Source organism: Malaclemys terrapin, chromosome 3, assembly GCF_027887155.1.
Source record: "Malaclemys terrapin pileata isolate rMalTer1 chromosome 3, rMalTer1.hap1, whole genome shotgun sequence".
NCBI lineage: Eukaryota > Metazoa > Chordata > Testudines > Emydidae > Malaclemys > Malaclemys terrapin.
In genome coordinates, this window is record NC_071507.1 from 107068393 (window position 1) to 107088002 (window position 19610).

Consider the following 19610-nt stretch of genomic DNA (forward strand, 5'->3'; position numbering starts at 1 on the left):
AGATGTAACCCACCCAGTGGTCAGTTTGTATTATGGGTCTCCTGATCCACTGCAGATGTGAATCTATTACAGCCACTAGCTAGGAGACAGTGGCTCTATAGCTCAAGCTTTACAGACTTATACTTTTTAGTTCTGGAGATCCGCTGTCCAAGATGGTAGCTCGCACAACGTTGAGTCTTGTCCAGGATTTGAACCTGGAACCTCTTGCACAGAAAATGCACTATTCTGGAACAATGCACTGAGGAAAGTTAGAAAATTGCAAAGCCAGCTGGAAAACTGCTTCATGCGCTGGTATTTTCTGTTACTGTTTCACTGCTCCTCTGCCTCTTTTTAAAATAAAAAACCCTTTCTACCTGAGACAAAATTACACCTTGAAATTAGGCCACCTGCTTAAATAATATACATATATATAATTCTTTGCAAAATTCAAAAGCCTTCACACTGGTGATGTTATGAACCTATAATTCCAGGGCTGTGAAACGGTTCATAGATGTTTGAGCCAAATTCTGCTCTCTGTTAAATAGAAATGCAGAATAACTTGATTGAACCTCAGTGGGCCAAATTCTACTTTCACATACACTACTGACTTTGCTGTAGTGACTCCATATTTCCAACAGTCTGGGGTAAATTCACCCATGTGCAGAAGCTGTACTGGCACAAAGCCAATTACCTCTTGCCAAGACCACTTACATCCTCAAGAGAGGGTTTGAATGATCCTTAACTAATGCATAGGACTTATGTTGAGCCTCTGAAAAGGGGTGTATTTTACCCTTTGAGCAGAACTTGACCTAAGGGAACTGTTCAGGTGAGCACAGCAAGCAGGATTTAACCCTTATTTTGCAAAGCAAGCACAGTGAAAATTGGTAGGAAAAAATAAATCAAATATGTGGCCTACAAAGCATTCAAACAAAGCCTGTTCCCTTGTTCATTCCAAGATCCACATGCATGCAGAATTCTATGCAAATCAGGCTTAATCTTCTGGGTGTTTTGCATTTTCAATAAAAGGAATGAAAAAAAAAAAGGAAGAGTTTTCCTACATATTAGATATAAATGTCATCGTAAATAAGGCACCAATTAAAAGGATTTTTGCATGCCATGTTAGGGCGATTAGTCCTTTGCAAAAAGAAGACTGTTCCAATGCTGGGTATTTCCAGAGCAAACCTCCAGATTCTCCATTTAGCTAAACCCTGGCTAGATGGTTACAGTAACGTGCTCTCAAAAACCAGCAGTGCTTTGCAGATAGGACTGCAGACCTTCACGGCGAGGGGTAGGCTTCTCAGTGAAATGAGAGACCTAGCATAAGTTTGAGGTTGTTTTAGCTTTAATGCATGAAATCCTGCAGCCCCCTCTCTCATTTTGTGTATACAATTTCATGCCTCCGAATCTACGGCAGGGGGTTGGTGCTATCCCCCACTCTAGCAGACTACAAAGACAGTAAATAAGCCGCAGGAGAATGAGCAATTCCCCCAGTCTGTGGGCAGCGTAAGGCTGACATAAGCAGCCCTACGCTGGCCTCTGGCTGCTCCTACTTACCCCAGGGGCCAAAAGCACCCAAGAATGCAGGCTCTGCAAAGAGGGCTGTAAAGCCACACTTGTCCTCTCCTTTCCCTGGACTGTGCCTCTGGAGGTGCACCACATGACCTGGGCGAGAAACTGTGCAACACATCTTAGTCACAGCACAGAAAGAAGGCAGCTAAGGTCACTTCAAGCCATCTTTTGACCTTTTATTATACTGGGCTGCTTTGGGGACTGGAGGGGCCCCCAAAGTAACTTAGGCTGCCCTGGGGAACCTGTCTAAATTATGAGAAGTCTCGCCGGGCTGCCCTATGGGCTGCAGCATTCCCTGCAACCTCTGCAGCGCTGGTGTCAGGAGCCTACCCTGCCATACCCCTCCCGCCCCAGCACACGCATGTCCCAAGGCTTGCAAGGGGCATCCTTGAATGGCAACCTTATGGCTATCTACCCCAGTGCCTGTACTGGGAGAATCCTCCCCCAGGGGGATATGAGGCTCTAAGGGGTCCTTTACACTGCTCCAGCCCTTTTACCTTGAGTAAAGGGGCTAGAATCAGGGTGTGGGTCTTATCCCTGGTTCTTAGAGACTTAGTAGGTTGGGTCTCAAATTATGTTAAATTGTCTCTCGGAGCCAAATTCTGCTCCCATTAACAACAGTGTATCTCTGGAATGCCTGCATCAACTTGAATTTTAGCGCCTGGTGTTCTGAAACAGTTAAGATGAACAATCGGTTTAATAGTAACTTGTATGATAGCATTTATTGAAAAGCTGATAGAGCAAGGTGCAGAGTGCCCTCATTTTCCAGGTAAATCTAGGGAGGGTGATTCTCCTCTGCACTTTCCTGGATCTGGCCTTACAGGCCTGCTCACTTATCCATGAAACTCACTAGGAGTTTTGGGTTAGATTTTGATCTCTGGTTTGTTGAGCCGCGTAAAAAGTACACATAGACTTCCTGCTGCAGTATATGCATCCAGGATATATTGCTTTTATTGCATCTGGTATGCCAATCTCAAACGGGAGGACACACACAAACTGGTCAATATCCCAGCAGAGCACCAGTTTTGCATAGAAGCTGTTGCTAGCCCCTCAGTTGCCAAGATTAATCTGTTTTGGTGTGGCTGTAGCTTTCGGGCCTGAATCTGCTGTAAGCTGAGCACCCTTGACTCCCATAAAGGTCACTAAGAGTTTAGGGTGTTGACTGTGCACCAGGATGAGGCCCTTTAGGTCTGAACAAAGTAGGGTGACCAGATGGCCCGATTTTATAGGGATAGTCCTGATATTTGGGGCTTTTTCCTATATAGGCTCCTATGACCCCCCCCACCTCCGTCCCAATTTTTCACACTTGCTGTCTGGTCACCCTAGAACAGAGTCATACTCTTAGAATGCTATTAAGAATATGCTTACTCATCTAATTGTCCCATTGGCCTCAATGGAAAAAGTCCCGTTGACTTGATGGTGGCAATATTATTTCTGACAATAATGTTTAATATGAGCAAGTTTCAGAGACTAAGCGAATTTAAGTAAAAAAAGGACACACTTTATTCATCTACAAGGCAGTAAGTACATTGTCATATCAAAAATTAAGTGCAGAGGAAGCTGCACCAAATGCTATTAAGGCAGCGAAGTCAGAGTCTTATTAAAAACAAAAAAAATCAGTGTCCTTGCCATCTCGGTAGAGGTTTGGTACGGCAGTATAAAGAACCATACATTTCTAAGAACCTGATTCAGTACGTGAAACCCAAGTTAGGGAACAATTAGGCTAAACATGGAACGAAACAGACGACATGAACAAGACAGCGTTCTCCCAAACATATGAAGGTGCAATGCATGCTCTTACAAACCAATGAGAAACAAAACACAACCAGACAAAAAATAAAAAAGAAATCTCCCAGGAACAGTGTTCAAAAGTATTGCTTATAAAAAGGGGGGGGAGGGTAAGTAAATATATAAAAAAATAAAATAAAAAGGTCGGAAATGCTAGTGCATAGTCAATTAGCTAACACCAAAGTTTGTTTTCTTTCCATATAAAGCTCTACTGCCCCTTTTACACTAGCAGCACGTCTACATGCTAAAGTCCATAGCAGCAAAACACAGTATCCATTTGGCATTTACAAAATTAAATTACTGAATAAAAATATAATTTGTTCTCATAAATCTATGTTTCATACAGTAATAATTTTTAAAGCAAGCTAATAAAAATCCCCCCAAAACAGAAACACACAATGTATAAGTGGTCTAGAACCATAACAAAATCAAATAGTACTTCAAACGGTATGGATTTTTGAGCATTCACAATCTTAATCAGTTTCCCCCTTTGTTTTCCCTACTAGCGTTTGTAGTAATGCTTTTTTATTGCAGTATTTTATACCAATGCATTTTGTTCAGTGATTTAGAATAAAACTGTCTGAGTACCTGCTCTTTATAAAAACCCCACATGTTGCATCACTGAAATAACAATACTGGTGTATTATGTCTGCTTGATCTGAAAAAGTACAAAAAAAATCACTTGATTTTTAAAAGTCTGCATTAAGATAATAATTAATTGATTAAAATTCAATACCTAATAATTTAGGCAAGTGTCATTTATTTAAAAAAAATCCTTTTAAGTTGGGTGAAATCCAACAAGAATATGCTCAGTGACTAAATGCACTTTGTGCTGCTCCCAACTGTTGTACCACAACAAAAATATGTTCTTCTCCCATTCGTGAAAAGTTTTCATGTAGAGGAATGGTGAATTCCAGGTCAACTTGAAGTGTTTTGAAAACCATAATGCTTGTCTGTGGACCCTTACATGACCAGAGTCCGGGCTGAAAATGCATTCATGTATTTGCGTGCCTGCTCGGTAAGGATCATCTGATCCTCTATCTTCCCACAGGATGCTGATTCCCAGGCATTGCTCAGATGCTAAATTTTAAAAACAAGGAGAGAAGTTAGGGTCTGGTAGAATATTATTTATTTTTTGTATTATGGTAGCACCTCCAGGCTCCAACTCAGATCAGACCCCAGGGGTGCTAGACACTATGCAAACATACTAGGAGACAGTCCCCTGCCCTGAAGAATTTAACATCTAACTAGACAAGATACACAAAGGAAATATTATTCCATTTTACAGATGGGTAACTGAGGCAGAGAAAGAGATTAAATGATTTATTATCAAACAGGTAGAGCAGGGAATGGAACTCAAATCTCCTGAGACTTAGAAGGCTATCCTTCCTCCGTACAAGAGGATCTTCAGAGAGTTCCCCTCTCCTGCCTTTCTAGTAAAGGCCTCACTAGAGAAGTTCTTTGCAGGTTAAAAATAGTTCTGACAGATTAAAAACTACGAGCGCCTGTAAATTCCTGCTGGATTTTTATTCTATAAACATAGATTCTACCTGCCTCTGCACCCCTCAACCAGATTTGATGATCACGACAGCAGCTAACACATAGTTCAACCTTCTTAGCCACTTTTACCTATGTGTAGTAATTAGCACATACCCAGTCATAGATCCACTTTAGCAAAAAAGGAGGAGGGGGAGAACTGGCTTTCAACAGAAATAACATGCTAATATAATTTAAAACATTTCAGTTTTTGGATTCTTTACATGTATTGGAGACTATTCAGTACAGTGTTACACTGAGATAAACATATCCACTGTGAGGGTTGCACACAGTGTGTTTGTTTACTCACTATACGGGTGAAATGTTTTTCATTGCCTTGAGCCATAAGAAGTGTAGGAATTTCAGCTCCTGGAATTTACTAACACACACATTTTTCCTCTGATCTATTTTTGTTGTTCAAACTAACACTTTTGCCAGGGCAATTTACCATCTAAACACACAACTGCATTATTAGGCAGTGCTAGCCATACAAATTTCCATGTGTTCCAAACATCTAAACATAATTACTTGATTCAAAATTGTTTGCTAAGAGGGAAATTGTCCTGTTGTTGACAACAAGGTGGTGGATCTCCTGATTGCCTGAAGATCTAAAAGTGTGGCCAAATCAGCAGAAACAAACACGAATCCTCCTTTGCCTGCAACATGCAGCATCTTGTACATTTCAAGATCCACAGTGCTCAATTACATGGTCATTATCTGCCCTAATTCTAGGACTCTAGCTTAAAGCATGTGCTGTTTAAGGTACTTGTTTTGGCCTACTGAAGACATAATAGGCTCCTTAGTTAGTCTCTAACCTGAATTTATATAGAATATCATCCTAACTGGGAACAATGTTATTTGAGACACATTTAGGTTTGATGCGGAAAGCCATGGAACTCAGTATATAATTTGAAAGATTACATAAATATGTTATTCTAGATAACATTTAACAAATATCCCCAATAAAAACCTTGCTGTGCAGAGTGCTGTACAAACACATAGGCAGACATACTCCTTGCCCAAAAGGGCTTACAATCCGAAAGAGAGAGAATAAATGACCAGTGGAGGGATAGGGATACAACACATAAGCAGTGTGATCCGGGTGAAGGCTGGCACACATCATATTAGAGTTGTTTTCTTTATATCTAGATTTTTCTTTTTTAATTTATTTTTTGCCTTTGCCCATTTATTTTTAGATTCCAAATGTTGGGTCTGATCCTACAGTCTTTTTGCATGCAAAACTCCCACTGACTTCCAGTAAAGTCCCGAAAAGGAGTGCTAGGTCAGGCATGAAATCATTAGGCTCTGCATGTATCTGTGAAGAGAGACATGTTATACACCTAGTTTGACCCAACCTCATCTTGTCATACACCTTGTGGTATGACTCTGTCTAGATTACATACCACAGCCAAAAAGCAGGTGTGACATACTTTTCACTTCACAGACATGCATTTGACATGCCACAAAATGCTGCAACTTCCTCATATGTTTTAGGTAAACAGCTTCCAGTGTACAATTTTCACAAGCACCTAAGTCACTTAGAAGCCTAAGTTATATTGACTTTCAATGGGATTTAGGCACCTAAGGGCTTGTCTTCACTACCTGCCTGGATCGGCGGGTAGAAATCGATCTCTTGGGGATCGAATTATCGCGTCTCGTTGGGACGCGACAATTGATCCCCGAATTGATGCACGTACTCCACCAGCATAGGTAGGAGTAAGGGCCGTCGACAGGGGAGCCGCGGCGGTTGATTTGCCGCCGTCCTCACAGCGGGGTAACTTGGCTCTGATACGTTGAATTCAGCTATGCTATTCGTCTAGCTGAATTTGCGTATCTTAAATCGATCCCCCCCCCCACAGTGTAGGCCTAGCCTAAGTGACTTAGGTGCTTGTGAAATTTTTACCCCTCACATTTCTGGATTCTCTCACAAAAGGGTCAAATTAATCTTTGGTGTAACACCACTGATTTTACTACAGGGTCGAATTTGGTCTCTAGTAAACAGTTGAAAGAAAACTTTCCCCTGTTTGGTCATTCCAGAAGTCTGATGTTTTAAATGACAAAAGTATGTGTCCCTTTTCCTTATGAACTTCTGAAGTTTCAATGTGCTGGTCTATAAAAGTGGGTTCAGTCTTTCTTTAAATAGCTGAAAACATATGGCAGTGAGATTCCATCTGTCACAAGCTGACAATTTTTTAAAAATGGAACTAAAATCATGCAGAGTGTCCCAATTTCGTAAACTATTCTTGAGTGTCAGGTATTTACAGTGGGCTCTTCGCATTAATAGATGTGTGTGTTAAAAAAGCATGTATCTTGCCATCTCCATATCTCAGCAGGCTGCTACATGTCTGTTATTCCACTTAAAGGCATTAAATAACATTTTCACCACACTGGCCTTCATTTAAGTGAGTGTCAAGATGGAAGAATCCAATGAAACAGTACCAACCCCTACTTTTGGTGTCTGTTGTCTCCCATGCGACAATGAGGAAAAAGAGTTGCATCAGGCACAAAATATTATGAGGGGTATAGGAGAATTCAATGGATCCACAATATGCTTCAGTTTAAAGTGACTTATATGAGCTCTGCTCTATAGACATGATGGTAGACTTTGGCTTCTAATATGTTTTCTACCTGTACTAGAAATTTAGACTTCATTAATTTCACACACACACACACACACACACACACACACACACACACACACACACACACACACACACACACACACACACACACACACACACACACACACACACTACAAGTGAAGAGCCAAATTCTTTAGTCCAATTTAAGTCAGTATGAGTTTTGTTTGAATAAAGACCACAGAATGTGGACCAAAGTACCAGTGTGATTTCTATTAAAGTTTTCACTCTTGTGGTTTGCTATTCAGATAATGTTTTAAGAATGTTAGAACAAGCCCCTAACAAAGCACAATGCCTTTGCTCTGCCAGCCTTGCAGCTCACTTCTGGAGGCATGTGTTAAAGTCATCTGAACTCGAGCAACTCTACTTCCACTCTTGGCACAGATCGCTAGGTCTCACAACCCAGGCAGAGCATATTTCTGGATGTGAAGACAAAAGTCCAAGAAGCCATTTTGTAAAGAGGGAAAAGCAAATTGGAGGCTCAGAAACACAATGAACAGCTCTTTCCATGCCACCAGATCAGCAAAAGTGTCAATAGGGCTCAGTTGCAAGATAATTTCAACATGAGTGGAGAAAGCAGAGCCTAATATTCACATCAAAAGATTAAAAGAAAGGGACGGGGGTTGAGCAGAAAGCTAGAGACATAAAGGAAACAGGTCAAAACCAGACACTAAAATATACCTTTTAGAGACCCCTCATTATCTTCCCTGTTTCGGAACTCACTTAACAGTGCCTTACATAGGCAAAACTGTTGACGTCAATAGGAGTTTTGCTACACAATGACTAAAGGATTGGGCCCATAATTAGAAGCTTTAAGGCATGATCCAAACCCTACTGAAGTCTAATGGGCTTTGGATCAGCCTTTAAGTCTGCATATGGGTAAGAATTCTTTCAGTCTTCTGTTACCAATATTTCTGTAGTAGTATTTTTATTCTTTCATGACAGTTTTTTCCCTCTTTAAATTAGAATAATGGGAAAAAAAACAGAATATGTATGCTACTGTGAGTTCCCATACAATTCTAGCCATGTCATTCTCCTTGGTTCATTTTTTGCATCAGTAATCCTACCAGCACATCCTTCTCTTGGCAGAAGAATTATCTCACTTATCCTGTAACGTGCCTTCAGCTGCCCCAGGCAAAAGTGAACTGTAAACAAACTGTTAAAGCTTTAACTGGGATATCCAGTTAAAGCACTTTAAATAAAAACTTGGATCCTTTGAAGAAAACAGAACAGTAAGGCAAGACAAGGCTGTGCAAAGGTGCTTTTCTGACAGGACTAGCCTTTCTGCACCCAGAGTATGAATTGCCTTATATTATGCTGTCTGTATATTTTTAACACCTTCTTTCAGCATTACCACACTATACCTGCTGAGAATGGTACTCACAACAAGCACTTCTGTAGTCACGTAAGACAGAGCTACTACACTGATGGAAATATAATAAAAATCTTTGGGCAAAGACATGTATTGGAAGATATATTTAAAACTCCCTGGAATAGATTCTGATCTCATTTAGGCCAATGAAAATCTGCAATCGCTTCACTGAAGGTATTGATGTTCCTCTAAATTTGCACAGGTGTATCTGAGCAGCATTTGGCCCAGTTGTTCTGACATTAAAGAAATTGTCAAAGACATTCTTAGGGGTGAGACTACTGAGAGTGTTTTACCCTCCTTCTTTACTTAACGAGTATGTGAGGTACTGAGACCAATTGCAACCTATACTGATATTTTATGGCTGACTTCATAGGCGCCGACACCGTGGGTGCTCCAGGGCTGGAGCACCCATGGGGAAAAATTAGTGGGTGCTCTGCACCCACCGGCACCCAAGCTCCCTCCTTCTCATTCCTTCTCCCCCCGCCCCCCGAGTGCGCCGTGTCCCTGCTCCTTCCCCCTCCATCCATCCCTCCCAGCGCTTCCCGCCCCCCTGCCGCCTAACAGCTGTTTGGCAGCACTTAGGACTTTCCGGAAGGGAGGGGGAGAAGTGGGGATGTGGCACACTCAGGGGAGGAGGAGGAGAAGAGGCGGGCGGGCACTTGGGGGAAGGGGGTGGAATGGGGGGCGGGGACTTTGGGGAAGGGGTGGAATGGGGGCAGGGCAAGGGTGGTGCAGGGGCAAGAAGAGGCAGGGCAAAGGCGGGGCCAGGGGTGGGTGTGGTTGAGCACCCACTAGGAAAGGGGACATTGGCGCCTATGGCTGAGTTACAGCATGCCGTTAGAAGTGGGGTTACAGTAGAAATGCAGAGCTCCTTACTTAATAGTAACAGCAGAATAGATGCCATAATAAAGCATTTCCCTAACAGAACATAATACTCATCAAATATAACCTTAAGCTTTCCTGTTTCATCAGTATTTGGAACCAAGGCATGTTTTTTCACTAGCTATTTATCAGTTCCATGTGAAGATTAATGCGGATGTCAAGCTACTGTAAACCAATTCTACTTCATTTGCTTAGGGAATAATCAGTTCTAATTTGCTTAAGTAGCAGCAATAAAATAGCAGTAAGGATATGTCTACACTGCAAGTAACACCTGTGGCTGAACCGTGTCAGCTGAATTGGGCTTGCGGGGCTATAAAATTGAGCTGTAGACATTTGGGCTCTGGGTGAAGCCTGGACTCTGGGACCCTATAGGCTGCAGCCTGAGCCTGAACATCTACACCGCTGTTTTACAGCCCCACAGCCAAAGCCCGGCATGGCCAAGTCAGCTGACATGAGTCAGCCACGGATTTTTAACTGCAGTGTAGACACTGGCTCTTATAGGGGCACTGAGCAATCCCCTCCCCAACTTGGTGTTCTTCCAATTGTACAGATATGTAGCCCACTCTTGCTGAATAAAATAAAATGTCAAGGCCCTTTGGCTTTTATTATTATGCTGATTATATCAATGTTAGGAACAAGTATTTGGTGGTGATAGGGCCAAAACCTGGAATCCTGTTTCAGGCAAAATTCACATTTGGAACCAATGAGAGTTTTCCTGGGTAAGGATAATGGGACAAACACTGAGCACCTGTCAGATTTTGTCCCCAAGTAAAGACTTCAGGATTTTCCCTTTAGATTTTTCTTCCCCCTTTAGATTACATTCTTTCAATTCAAAGCTTAGCTCATAATGCTGCAATGGCCTCTCTGCTGCCATGTGCCTGTAACCCTTCTGTGGTCTATGAAAACTGTTTGAAGGAACCACAGCTTTTTAAGGCAGCAATCACCTCTGATGCATTTGGCACCTAAGTTCTGCTGCCCAGAGAGAACACTGTTGCACAGACTGATTGTCCCCTGACTTCTGACCTCTTCTGCTTTGCACAACTGAAGGAAGCCAGGTTACCTTTGTATCAGCCTAGAACAGTTGGGGCTACCCAACTAGCAGAAAACATACTATATCATGGCCACATTTCCCTTCCACACAAACTTCAACTCTTCTAGTGGGATTAGGGTTGTTTTGATCCCCTGCTTCACTCTGGGAACAGACGGAAACATATGGCTTTATGATCCCAATATCTCCAGAAAGCCAGTCACCAGCAGGTTCTCCACAAAGACCTCTGCTGCAAGCTGTATATGCTGTCTCATGTGTATGTGTTTCGCTTTCTAGCCTAACTTCAATGTGCTGAAAGAAACTCCACAAAATGAAAAAGGAGAAAATTAAAGATCCTGTAAACTCATAACAATGACCCTTGGAGAAGACTAACAAGGCCCCAGAGTAGAAGTAACTGTGTTTTTAACTTGCATTAAACTCATTCTTTAAAAGAAAATTAAGATTGTGACATAAACCATTGAAAGTCAGGAAATTCAAACTGAAGGGTGTCAGTCTGTGGTTAAAAAGAGGAAAGTGATGGGAGCTAAAAGTTTAAGATGTGCTGTTTAAACATGCAAGGCTTGTACAACATGTAGTTTCCTTTTGTTATTTCTAAACAAATCAATTTTTTTAAAAAGTTTTATATTTTAAAATGGCTGCTATGAGGTGATGTGTTTTGTCAGAGTGAGGACTGCAGGACTGGGTGTGCAGTCTGTGGTTTAGCCTGATTTTCTTTCCCTGGTATTGTATATTTTGTGATCGTTCTTGTTATCTGATAGACTAGTGGATATGTTAGTCTATTGGGTGAATATATAAATGTTCTTTAAAAGCATACGTATTACACTTGAACAGCCAAATCCTAAAGTCTTTACAGAGCCAGGCTTTACTCAGACAAAATCCCACTGACGTGAATCAGTTTGCCCAGGTAAGGACTTATCCCAAAGTCTTATCTCTTGAAGTCCTGCACCCCACCGGCAGCCAAGCTCCCTCCTTTTACTCAGACAAAACTCCATCTGCAGTGAAATGGAGTTTTGTTTGAATTATGAGCATGAAAGGATTCTGGGTGAAATTTACCAATCACATAAAGCCCAAGCACAGTACACTCTGAATGGCCTGGGGAACATCCAAAGCTTTCAGATAACAGGGTGTTCAGATAAACAAAGGTGTTTGTTTGAGCTGGGGTCTAGATACAGGCTGGGCAGTAAAGGTTCAGGTACAGCTACTTCAAAGTGCATGCATAAAACCGTTCCCAGAGACTAGTTATCAGTGATTCACAATCAAGCTGGAAGGACATATCAAGTGGGGTCCTGCAGGGATCAGTTCTGGGTCCAGTTCTCTACAATATCTTCATCAATGATTTAGATAATGGCATAGAGAGTACACTTACAAAGTTTGCAGAAGACACCAAGCTGGGAGGGGTTGCAAATGCTTTGGAGGATAGGATTAAAATTCAAAATGATCTGGACAAATTACTTCGACCTTTTCTCCAAATAGGATGAAATTCAGGAAGGATAAATGCAAAATACTCCACTTAGGAAGGAACAATCAGTTGCACACATACAAAATGGGAAATGACTGCCTAGGAAGGAATACTTCAGAAAGGGATCTGGGGGTCATAGTGGATCGCAAGTTAAATATAAGTCAACAGTGTAATGCTGTTGCAAAAAAAAAAAAAAAGCAAACCTTGTTCTGGGATGTATTAGCAGGAATATTGTAAGCAAGACACGAGAAGTAATTCTTCTGCTCTACTCTGTGCTTATTAGGCCTCATCTGGAGTATTGTGTCCAGTTCTGCGTGCCACATTTCAGGAAAGATGTAGACAAATTGGAGAAAGTCCAGAGGAGAGCAACAAAAATGATTAAAGGTCTAGAAAACATGACCTATGAGGGAAGATTGAAAAAACTGGGTTTGTTTAGTCTTGAGAAGAGAAGACTGAGGGGGGACATGATAATAGTTTTCAAGTACATAAAAGGCTGTCACAAGGAGGGAAAAAAATTGTTCTCCTTAACCTCTTGAAGATAGGACAAGAAGCAATGGGCTTAAATTGCAGCAATGGAGGTTTAGGTTGGACATTAGGAAAAACTTCCTAACTGTCAGGGTAGTTAAGCACTAGAATGAATCGCCTAGGGAAGTTGTGGAATCTCCATCATTGGAGATTTTAAAGAGCAGATTAGACAAACACCTGTCAGGGATGGCCTAGATAATACTTAGGCTATGTCTACACTACAAAGCTTACAGTTGCACAGCTATACTGATGCAGCTGCGTCACTGTAAGTTCACTCGCATAGTCGCTCTATGTCGACGGGAGAAAGCTCTCCCATCAACATAATTAATCCACCCCCAACGAGGGGCAGTAGTTAGGTTGGTATGAGATGCTCTCCCGCTGACACAGTGCTGTGCACACTAATGCTTATGCAGGCATAATTTATGTCACTCATGGGGATGGAATATTGACATCCCTGAGCAACTTTAAGTTTTGCCAATGTAAGTGGTAGACTAGGCATAGCCTTAGTCCTGCCTTGAGTGCAGGGGACTGGACTAGAAGACCTTCCCTTTCAGTCCTACGATTCTATGATTACTAGTAAACATACCTAGGGAGATAACATTTAGAAAATGGAGCAGGAAGAGGAACAATGTAAGGGAAAGCTTACTGAATATAAACAACAAGGAGTCCGGTGACACCTTAAAGACTAACATATCTATTTGGGCATAAGCTTTCGTGGGTAAAAAAACCACTTCTTCAGATGCATGGACTCCTTGTTATTTTTGTGGATACAGACTAACACAGCTACCCCCTGATACTTTACTGAATATAGTTATGTACTAAAGAGTTTCAGCTGTTTTATACCTGTTAGAAAACATTCTGTTTTTACTACATACACAGGATCCTCCTGTAGTGGATGAAATGAAGTTGATGAGATTGTCCCTACAAGTTTGAGAGAGAAATACTGGCCCAAATTCATCGCTGATGTAAATCCACTGATGTCAACAGTTACACCAGGGATGAATTTTGTTCTTTATCTGCAGGTCGCTAATGCTAATTTGGATTTGTTATGAGACACAGTCAAACCCTGATGCTGCATGACTATAAAATGGCTGTATTTCACGTCTGGGGGGGAAATAAGATGAGTCATAATAGATAAGCATTTCAGCCTGTAGCCTCATTCTTAATTTTTATTTTATATTTGGGTTGAACAATGAATGTCTCTTTGTCAAGTATGGAGATGAATTTAACCTTTGAACTATTGTACCAAGGTGTCTTGTGTCAGCTACTTGTTTTTGTTTTTTATTACTAGTTCTTCTTTCAGTTTCCCGGTTACTATTAGGCTAAGTTATTAAGTCAGTTTTTATTCCTTCCCTACTTAGGTAAAATGCCCTTTTGGTCAAATCCTGAGAGATGCTGAACACTTGCTGGGCATCCTTCATGCCCACTGAAGTCAATAGCATTTTTGTCTGATGGAAATGTGTCAAGATTTTGTACAGAAATTAGGCCAAAGTTAGGCTAATATATTACATCTGTAGACATAGCAAAACTCCCCACAGATACTGATATGAGGAAGGAGAAAAAAATAGAATGATGCCCTTGGTTGATAACAGTTTATAAAGAAATTTACTTTGACAAAATAGGAAATGTAACATGATTTAATATTTCCAAAGATCAAAATATCCTATTCACCAGACAGTAATGTTTTGTAAGTCACTAAGGGAGGGATTTTCAAAAACTCCTAAGGAGCACAAGTCATAGGGAGAGAGATAGCACAGTGGTTTGAGCATTAGCCTGCTAAACCCAGGGCTGTGAGTTCAATCCTTGTGTGGGCCATTTAGGGATCTGGGACAAAAAATCTGTCTGGGGATTGGCCCTGCTTTGAGCAGGGGGTTGGACTAGATGACCTTCCAACCCTGATATTCTATGATTTAGGGAGACAAGGTGGGTGAGATAATATCTTTTACTGGACCAACTTCTGCTGTGACAGACACAAGCTTTCAAGCTACACAGAACTCTTCTTCAGGTCTGGGAAAGGTACTAAGAGCCTCACAGCTAAGTGAAAGAGCAAACAGATTGTTTAGCATAAGTAGTTAGCACATATTCTAAGGGACCATTCAATATAGAGTGGCCCATTAACACCCCTGTAGTCATAGGACAAAAAGAGGGGTTAGTGGATTACAGAGTTTTGTAATAAGCCATAAATCCAGTGTCTCTATTCAGTCCATAATTTTTGGTGTCCAACAAAGTTATGAATTTAAGTTCCCAGGCTGGTCTTTTGAAAGTGTTGTGCAGGTTTCCTATTTCATTTAGGCATTTTGGAAAATATCACCCTAGAACCTTAAAATTCAGTGGGGGTTTATTTTCCATAGAAGTGTTCGGGATTTAGCTAGACAACTCTCAGTAACGCAACCTGATCTTATACATATTGACTAGAACATGCTGAATTTTTTTTTTTTTTTGACAGAATGCTTTTTCACCAGAAAATGCTCTTTTGTCTAAAGTGCTGATTGTCAAATTGGGGATGGGGATGCAATTCCAAAGGCGTGAGGGGGTTATCAGAGGTGTGGTGGCTGGCTGTCTGCAGCAGCGGGAGCAGGCAGGAAGTTCCCAGCGGTTGGGGACGGGAAGAGAAAGGGCAGTCCTGCCGTGCCCCAGCAGCAGCCTGCTGTTCTCCCCTTCCTCAGTTTCCTGGCCACTGTGGACGGACTGACTCCCTGTGTGCTGCCCTGTCCTGTCCTGGATACCTGGCAGGCCACAGCCCCGCATATTTTAAATCCTCTGGAGCCTGCAGGAACAAGAGGCTCTGGGCAAGGAGGGTGAGGACCCTGGTCTGCTCCAGTCTGTGCTGCCACAGGCACCTCTAGAGATGAAGCCTATTGGGGTCCTGCCACCACTCTGTACATGAGCTGCCCTCTGCCCTCAGTGAGTCAGTTTCTTCCCTGGACGGCCTATATGTGACTCCCATGGAGAAGGGGGGTGCAGCAAAAAAAATTTGGGAACCTCTGGTTCATATTGAAACTCTGCACTGGCATGTGTGGATTTTGAAGAAATTGAGTTTAGAAAAGAATATGGAAAAGCAGCATTCTGATACAGTGAAAATGTTTCATTTAATTGCTGGAATGGAACACTTTTTTCTTTTTGAAACAAATTTTCACTTAGGAATTTATATATATTTAAAACTCAGCTTCAAAACAAACTGTTTTGATTGGGCCAAAGCAAAAAATTTTCAAAAATTTGGTTCCGTGGGAAATTTCTAAATTCTTTGTTTTCATTCCAATTTGGAAAGAAAACAAATTTAGAAACTGTGGAATTTCCTGCTAAATAGAAATTCTGGTTCTCACAGAGTTCTACTACTGGACATTAACATATTATTAACGTTTGAAATGTAGAAACATGGACAGACTTATGATCTTTTAATGTACCTGCTTTATACACCATGGTTTGAGCAGATTAATCAAAGGCAGATTTTACTACTTTGTTGAACTGTAATAAATAACCAACATTCCTATTAATGCAAATTCAAAAGTAGATTGTTTATCTGTAAAACTATTCTTAATCTGTATTTATTAAAGTAAAGGTGATTCATAAAGGCTGAATCATGCTACTACTGGCTAGAGAGGGAGGGGAGGAGTATTAGTGGTATACTGTAGAACACATGCCTGAGAACTAGGAACTATGGGGTTCTAATCCCCACTCTAACAATGACACACTCTCTGGCACTGGGCAAATCACTTAAATATCTCTGCCTCATTTTTCCCCACTGTAAAAGAGAATAATGTTATTTAGCCATCTACTTTACAAATGAACGCTGTGAAGGAAGATTAATTAGTCAGTATCTGTAAAGTGCTTTATTCTTGTTTTATTCAATTTCCTCACATTTTACTGTTGTTTTCTATGGCCTGATTCAAAGGACACAGAGATCAGTGGGAAGGCTTCCCATGACCTAATTGGATCAGGCCCTATGTTGTTTCTTTTGAATGTTAAAAGGCTAAATTTATTTGTTAAAATTTGGCATAACATACATATGTAAACACCTAATGTATCTAGCCTTATTCGAATTACAGTAAAACATACAAACATTTAATACAGTCAAGAGAGACTGATACAAAAAGCTGGACAAAAGGCTTGTGGAGTTAAGAGGTTTTCAAATGGTAGAGTTAAACATGCGTCTCTGGTATCCTCTTATTTTCAGCTAAGAAAGGACTAGCTTGACTGTGCCACTCTAGTACATTATATTGTATGGAGTACCACTGAATGGACAATTAGATACAGTAAGGCACAGATAAAGTGAGGCCTTCAGTTTGCTAAACCTTGGTCAATTAATCTTAACATATCACCTCTCTGCACCTGAAAACTTGTTAAATCATTCTGTAAGAGCTGTCTAGTATACATATAAAGAGATATTTATAGCTGAAGATCAATTACCTGCAACGGACTAGCCAATGGCCTGTTTCTAGGTACTGCAAATGTTTTGTGAATGCTTTCATCCTCTTCTGACACTGGCATCTTTAAAACGGAACTAGTAAGAAGATTCTAAACAAAAAAAGAAAAGGGAATATTTAGAGGAATTTTCATAACACTAAATTTAGAAAGACCACAAACAATATTTAAATGTTTTAAAAACAGACCCACCCCAATTGCACACTGGATAATACTATGCCTTGTTGCATAGGGAGCTTGGGCCCTCTCATCCCTGAAGCTGGATTATAGAGCAGCATTATAAAGTGTAAAGTAAGGCCCTGATCCAGTAAAGCACTTAAGCATATGCTTTATTTTAAGCATGTGAGCAATCCTAATGAACTGAATAGAACTACTCAAAAGTTTAAAGCTAAGCACATGCTTTGCCAGAATGGGATCCAAGTGGAAATTCTTCTCTTTTACCAGTTCTACTCTGTGATTTAGTCACTTTTATATAGAGGTACAGCTCTCTTCTAAGTGGATGCCTTTTACAAAGACAGTCGGGAATGCCACAACTATATCTGAATGCCTGCAACAGGAGTCACAAAGGTCTAATTAACACCAGAATAGCCCCTTGTCTTTCACATATGTGTAGAATACACAAACACGCAGATGGCACTACATACATAATGAACCAATACTTTTCCTGTTAGGAAGTTCAAAAATAAATTGTTCTGTCTCTTTCCCTTAAGAATATTGGATTAAAAATGAAGAAAGAGTTCTAGAGTTTGGACACTTGTACGTACGGGCAAATCTTCCATAGTAGATGCATGTGTGAAGAGCTGAGTGTTCAGGTTTTCCCCTTCCCAGTGATTTGAGCAAAAGAAGTTTCCAGCTTTACCTGTTGGAGACTCTACCTGGAAGCAGAAAAGGTACCATGTGTTAAAAGGCAATGTCTAGCTCATCATGAGAATATTTACCCTTTAAGTTACTCAGCAACTGGACTGGTCTGCAGGGTCCAGGTATCCAAAGACACAATTTAGCTCTTTGTAGCAATTTTGCTCTTTACATCCAAAAATTATTAAATATTCAATTAAAAAATAACGGATCTTTGAATATGTGCATTCAGATATTCACTAGTTCCACTTCCAGTTATTTATACAAGTTGCAATTCTTTTGTAAAAGTAGTGACAGAACAAGTATTTTGGGGCTTCACATAAATGATAAATTAACGTAATGAGATATTTTCAAACCACCGGACTTCTAAGTCACTCTGTGTAGTTTGGTCCCCATTAGTTATTTTATATATTTCACCAATATTAGAAAAATTAGTCCAAATTTCTGGATAAATTTACCTTTATAAGATGCAAATAATGCACATTATAATAGCCTGAACCAACGCCCACTGGAATCATCAGAAAGACTTCCAATGAAGTCAATGGAAGATGACTTGGGTACTAATAGCTAAGGCTGCGTGTCTGTCATGGAGGTCACAGAAGTCACGGATTCCGTGACTCTGACCTCCATGACTTCTGCAGCGGCCGTTGCTGGCTCAGAGGTTGCCTGAGTCAGGCAGCCCCTGGGCCAGGAGTAGCAGTTTGCGTGTGGGAGGGGGCTCAGGGCTGGGGCAGGAGGTTGGTGCACGGGGGGGGGCCGCTTACCTTGGAGGGGTCCCCGGCTCCCACAAGCATGTCTCCACAGCTAGGCAGAAGGGCCAGGGAGGCTCTGCCATGCCAACAGACACCGCCTCCACAGCTCCAATTGGCTGCAATTCCTGGCCAATGGGAGCTGCGCCTGTGGAGTCAGCGCTTGTGGCAGGAGCCCCCCTGGCCGCCCCTCCTCCTAGGAGCTGCAAGGACACGGAGCTGGGTAAGGAGCCTGTGAGCTCCACCAATCCTGACCTCCCCTTCCTCCCCCCAAGAACCAGTGGGGGTTCCAGGCCACCCCCCCCAGCACCCACAGTGCCCCCGAACCGCACTGCCCCTGAACCGCACAGCCCCCCCGACCCCAAGTTTTAGTTCAGGTTATATAGCAAAAGTCATGGACAGGTCACAGGCCGTGAATTTTTGTTTACTGCCCATGACCTGTCCACGACTTTTACAAAAAATACCCAGGACTAAAATGTAGTCTTACTAATATTATTAGTAGTAATTATTTAGCTCAGGCACTAAGATTTTGAAATTCACCTGGGAAAAAAGGCACATATGTTTGATTGAAAATAACTTTGATAGAACCGTTTGCTGTGAAACTGATTTAGGTTGCCCCACGTAAAAGTTTTATGCCTTACCTCTTGTTTGATTTTCTTCACCAAAGGGATTCCACTTTCATGTAGCCCAGACACAACTCCAGATTCATCAGATTCTTGTTTGATAACATCGTGCAGGTCTTCTACAAGATGAGTTGGAGTTTGAGGCTGAAAGGAAAAAAAACGTA

At 41.4% G+C, this 19610-nt stretch overlaps 1 protein-coding gene across 8 annotated transcripts in view; it reads right to left on the reverse strand.

Annotated features, from left to right (window-relative positions):
* Positions 1-2548: 2548 nt before the first annotated feature.
* The window catches only part of MYB (MYB proto-oncogene, transcription factor), a 33650-nt gene continuing 16588 nt past the window's right edge, over positions 2549-19610 (reverse strand). For all 8 annotated transcript variants that reach the window (XM_054021307.1, XM_054021306.1, XM_054021305.1 and 5 more), the window contains 4 exons: positions 19465-19590; positions 17984-18094; positions 17205-17312; positions 2549-4416 (listed from right to left, as the gene is read on the reverse strand). In XM_054021307.1, the coding sequence (XP_053877282.1) occupies positions 4300-4416; positions 17205-17312; positions 17984-18094; positions 19465-19590 (462 nt within the window). In that variant the 3' untranslated portion in view covers positions 2549-4299. The remainder of the gene's footprint in view (positions 4417-17204; positions 17313-17983; positions 18095-19464; positions 19591-19610) is intronic.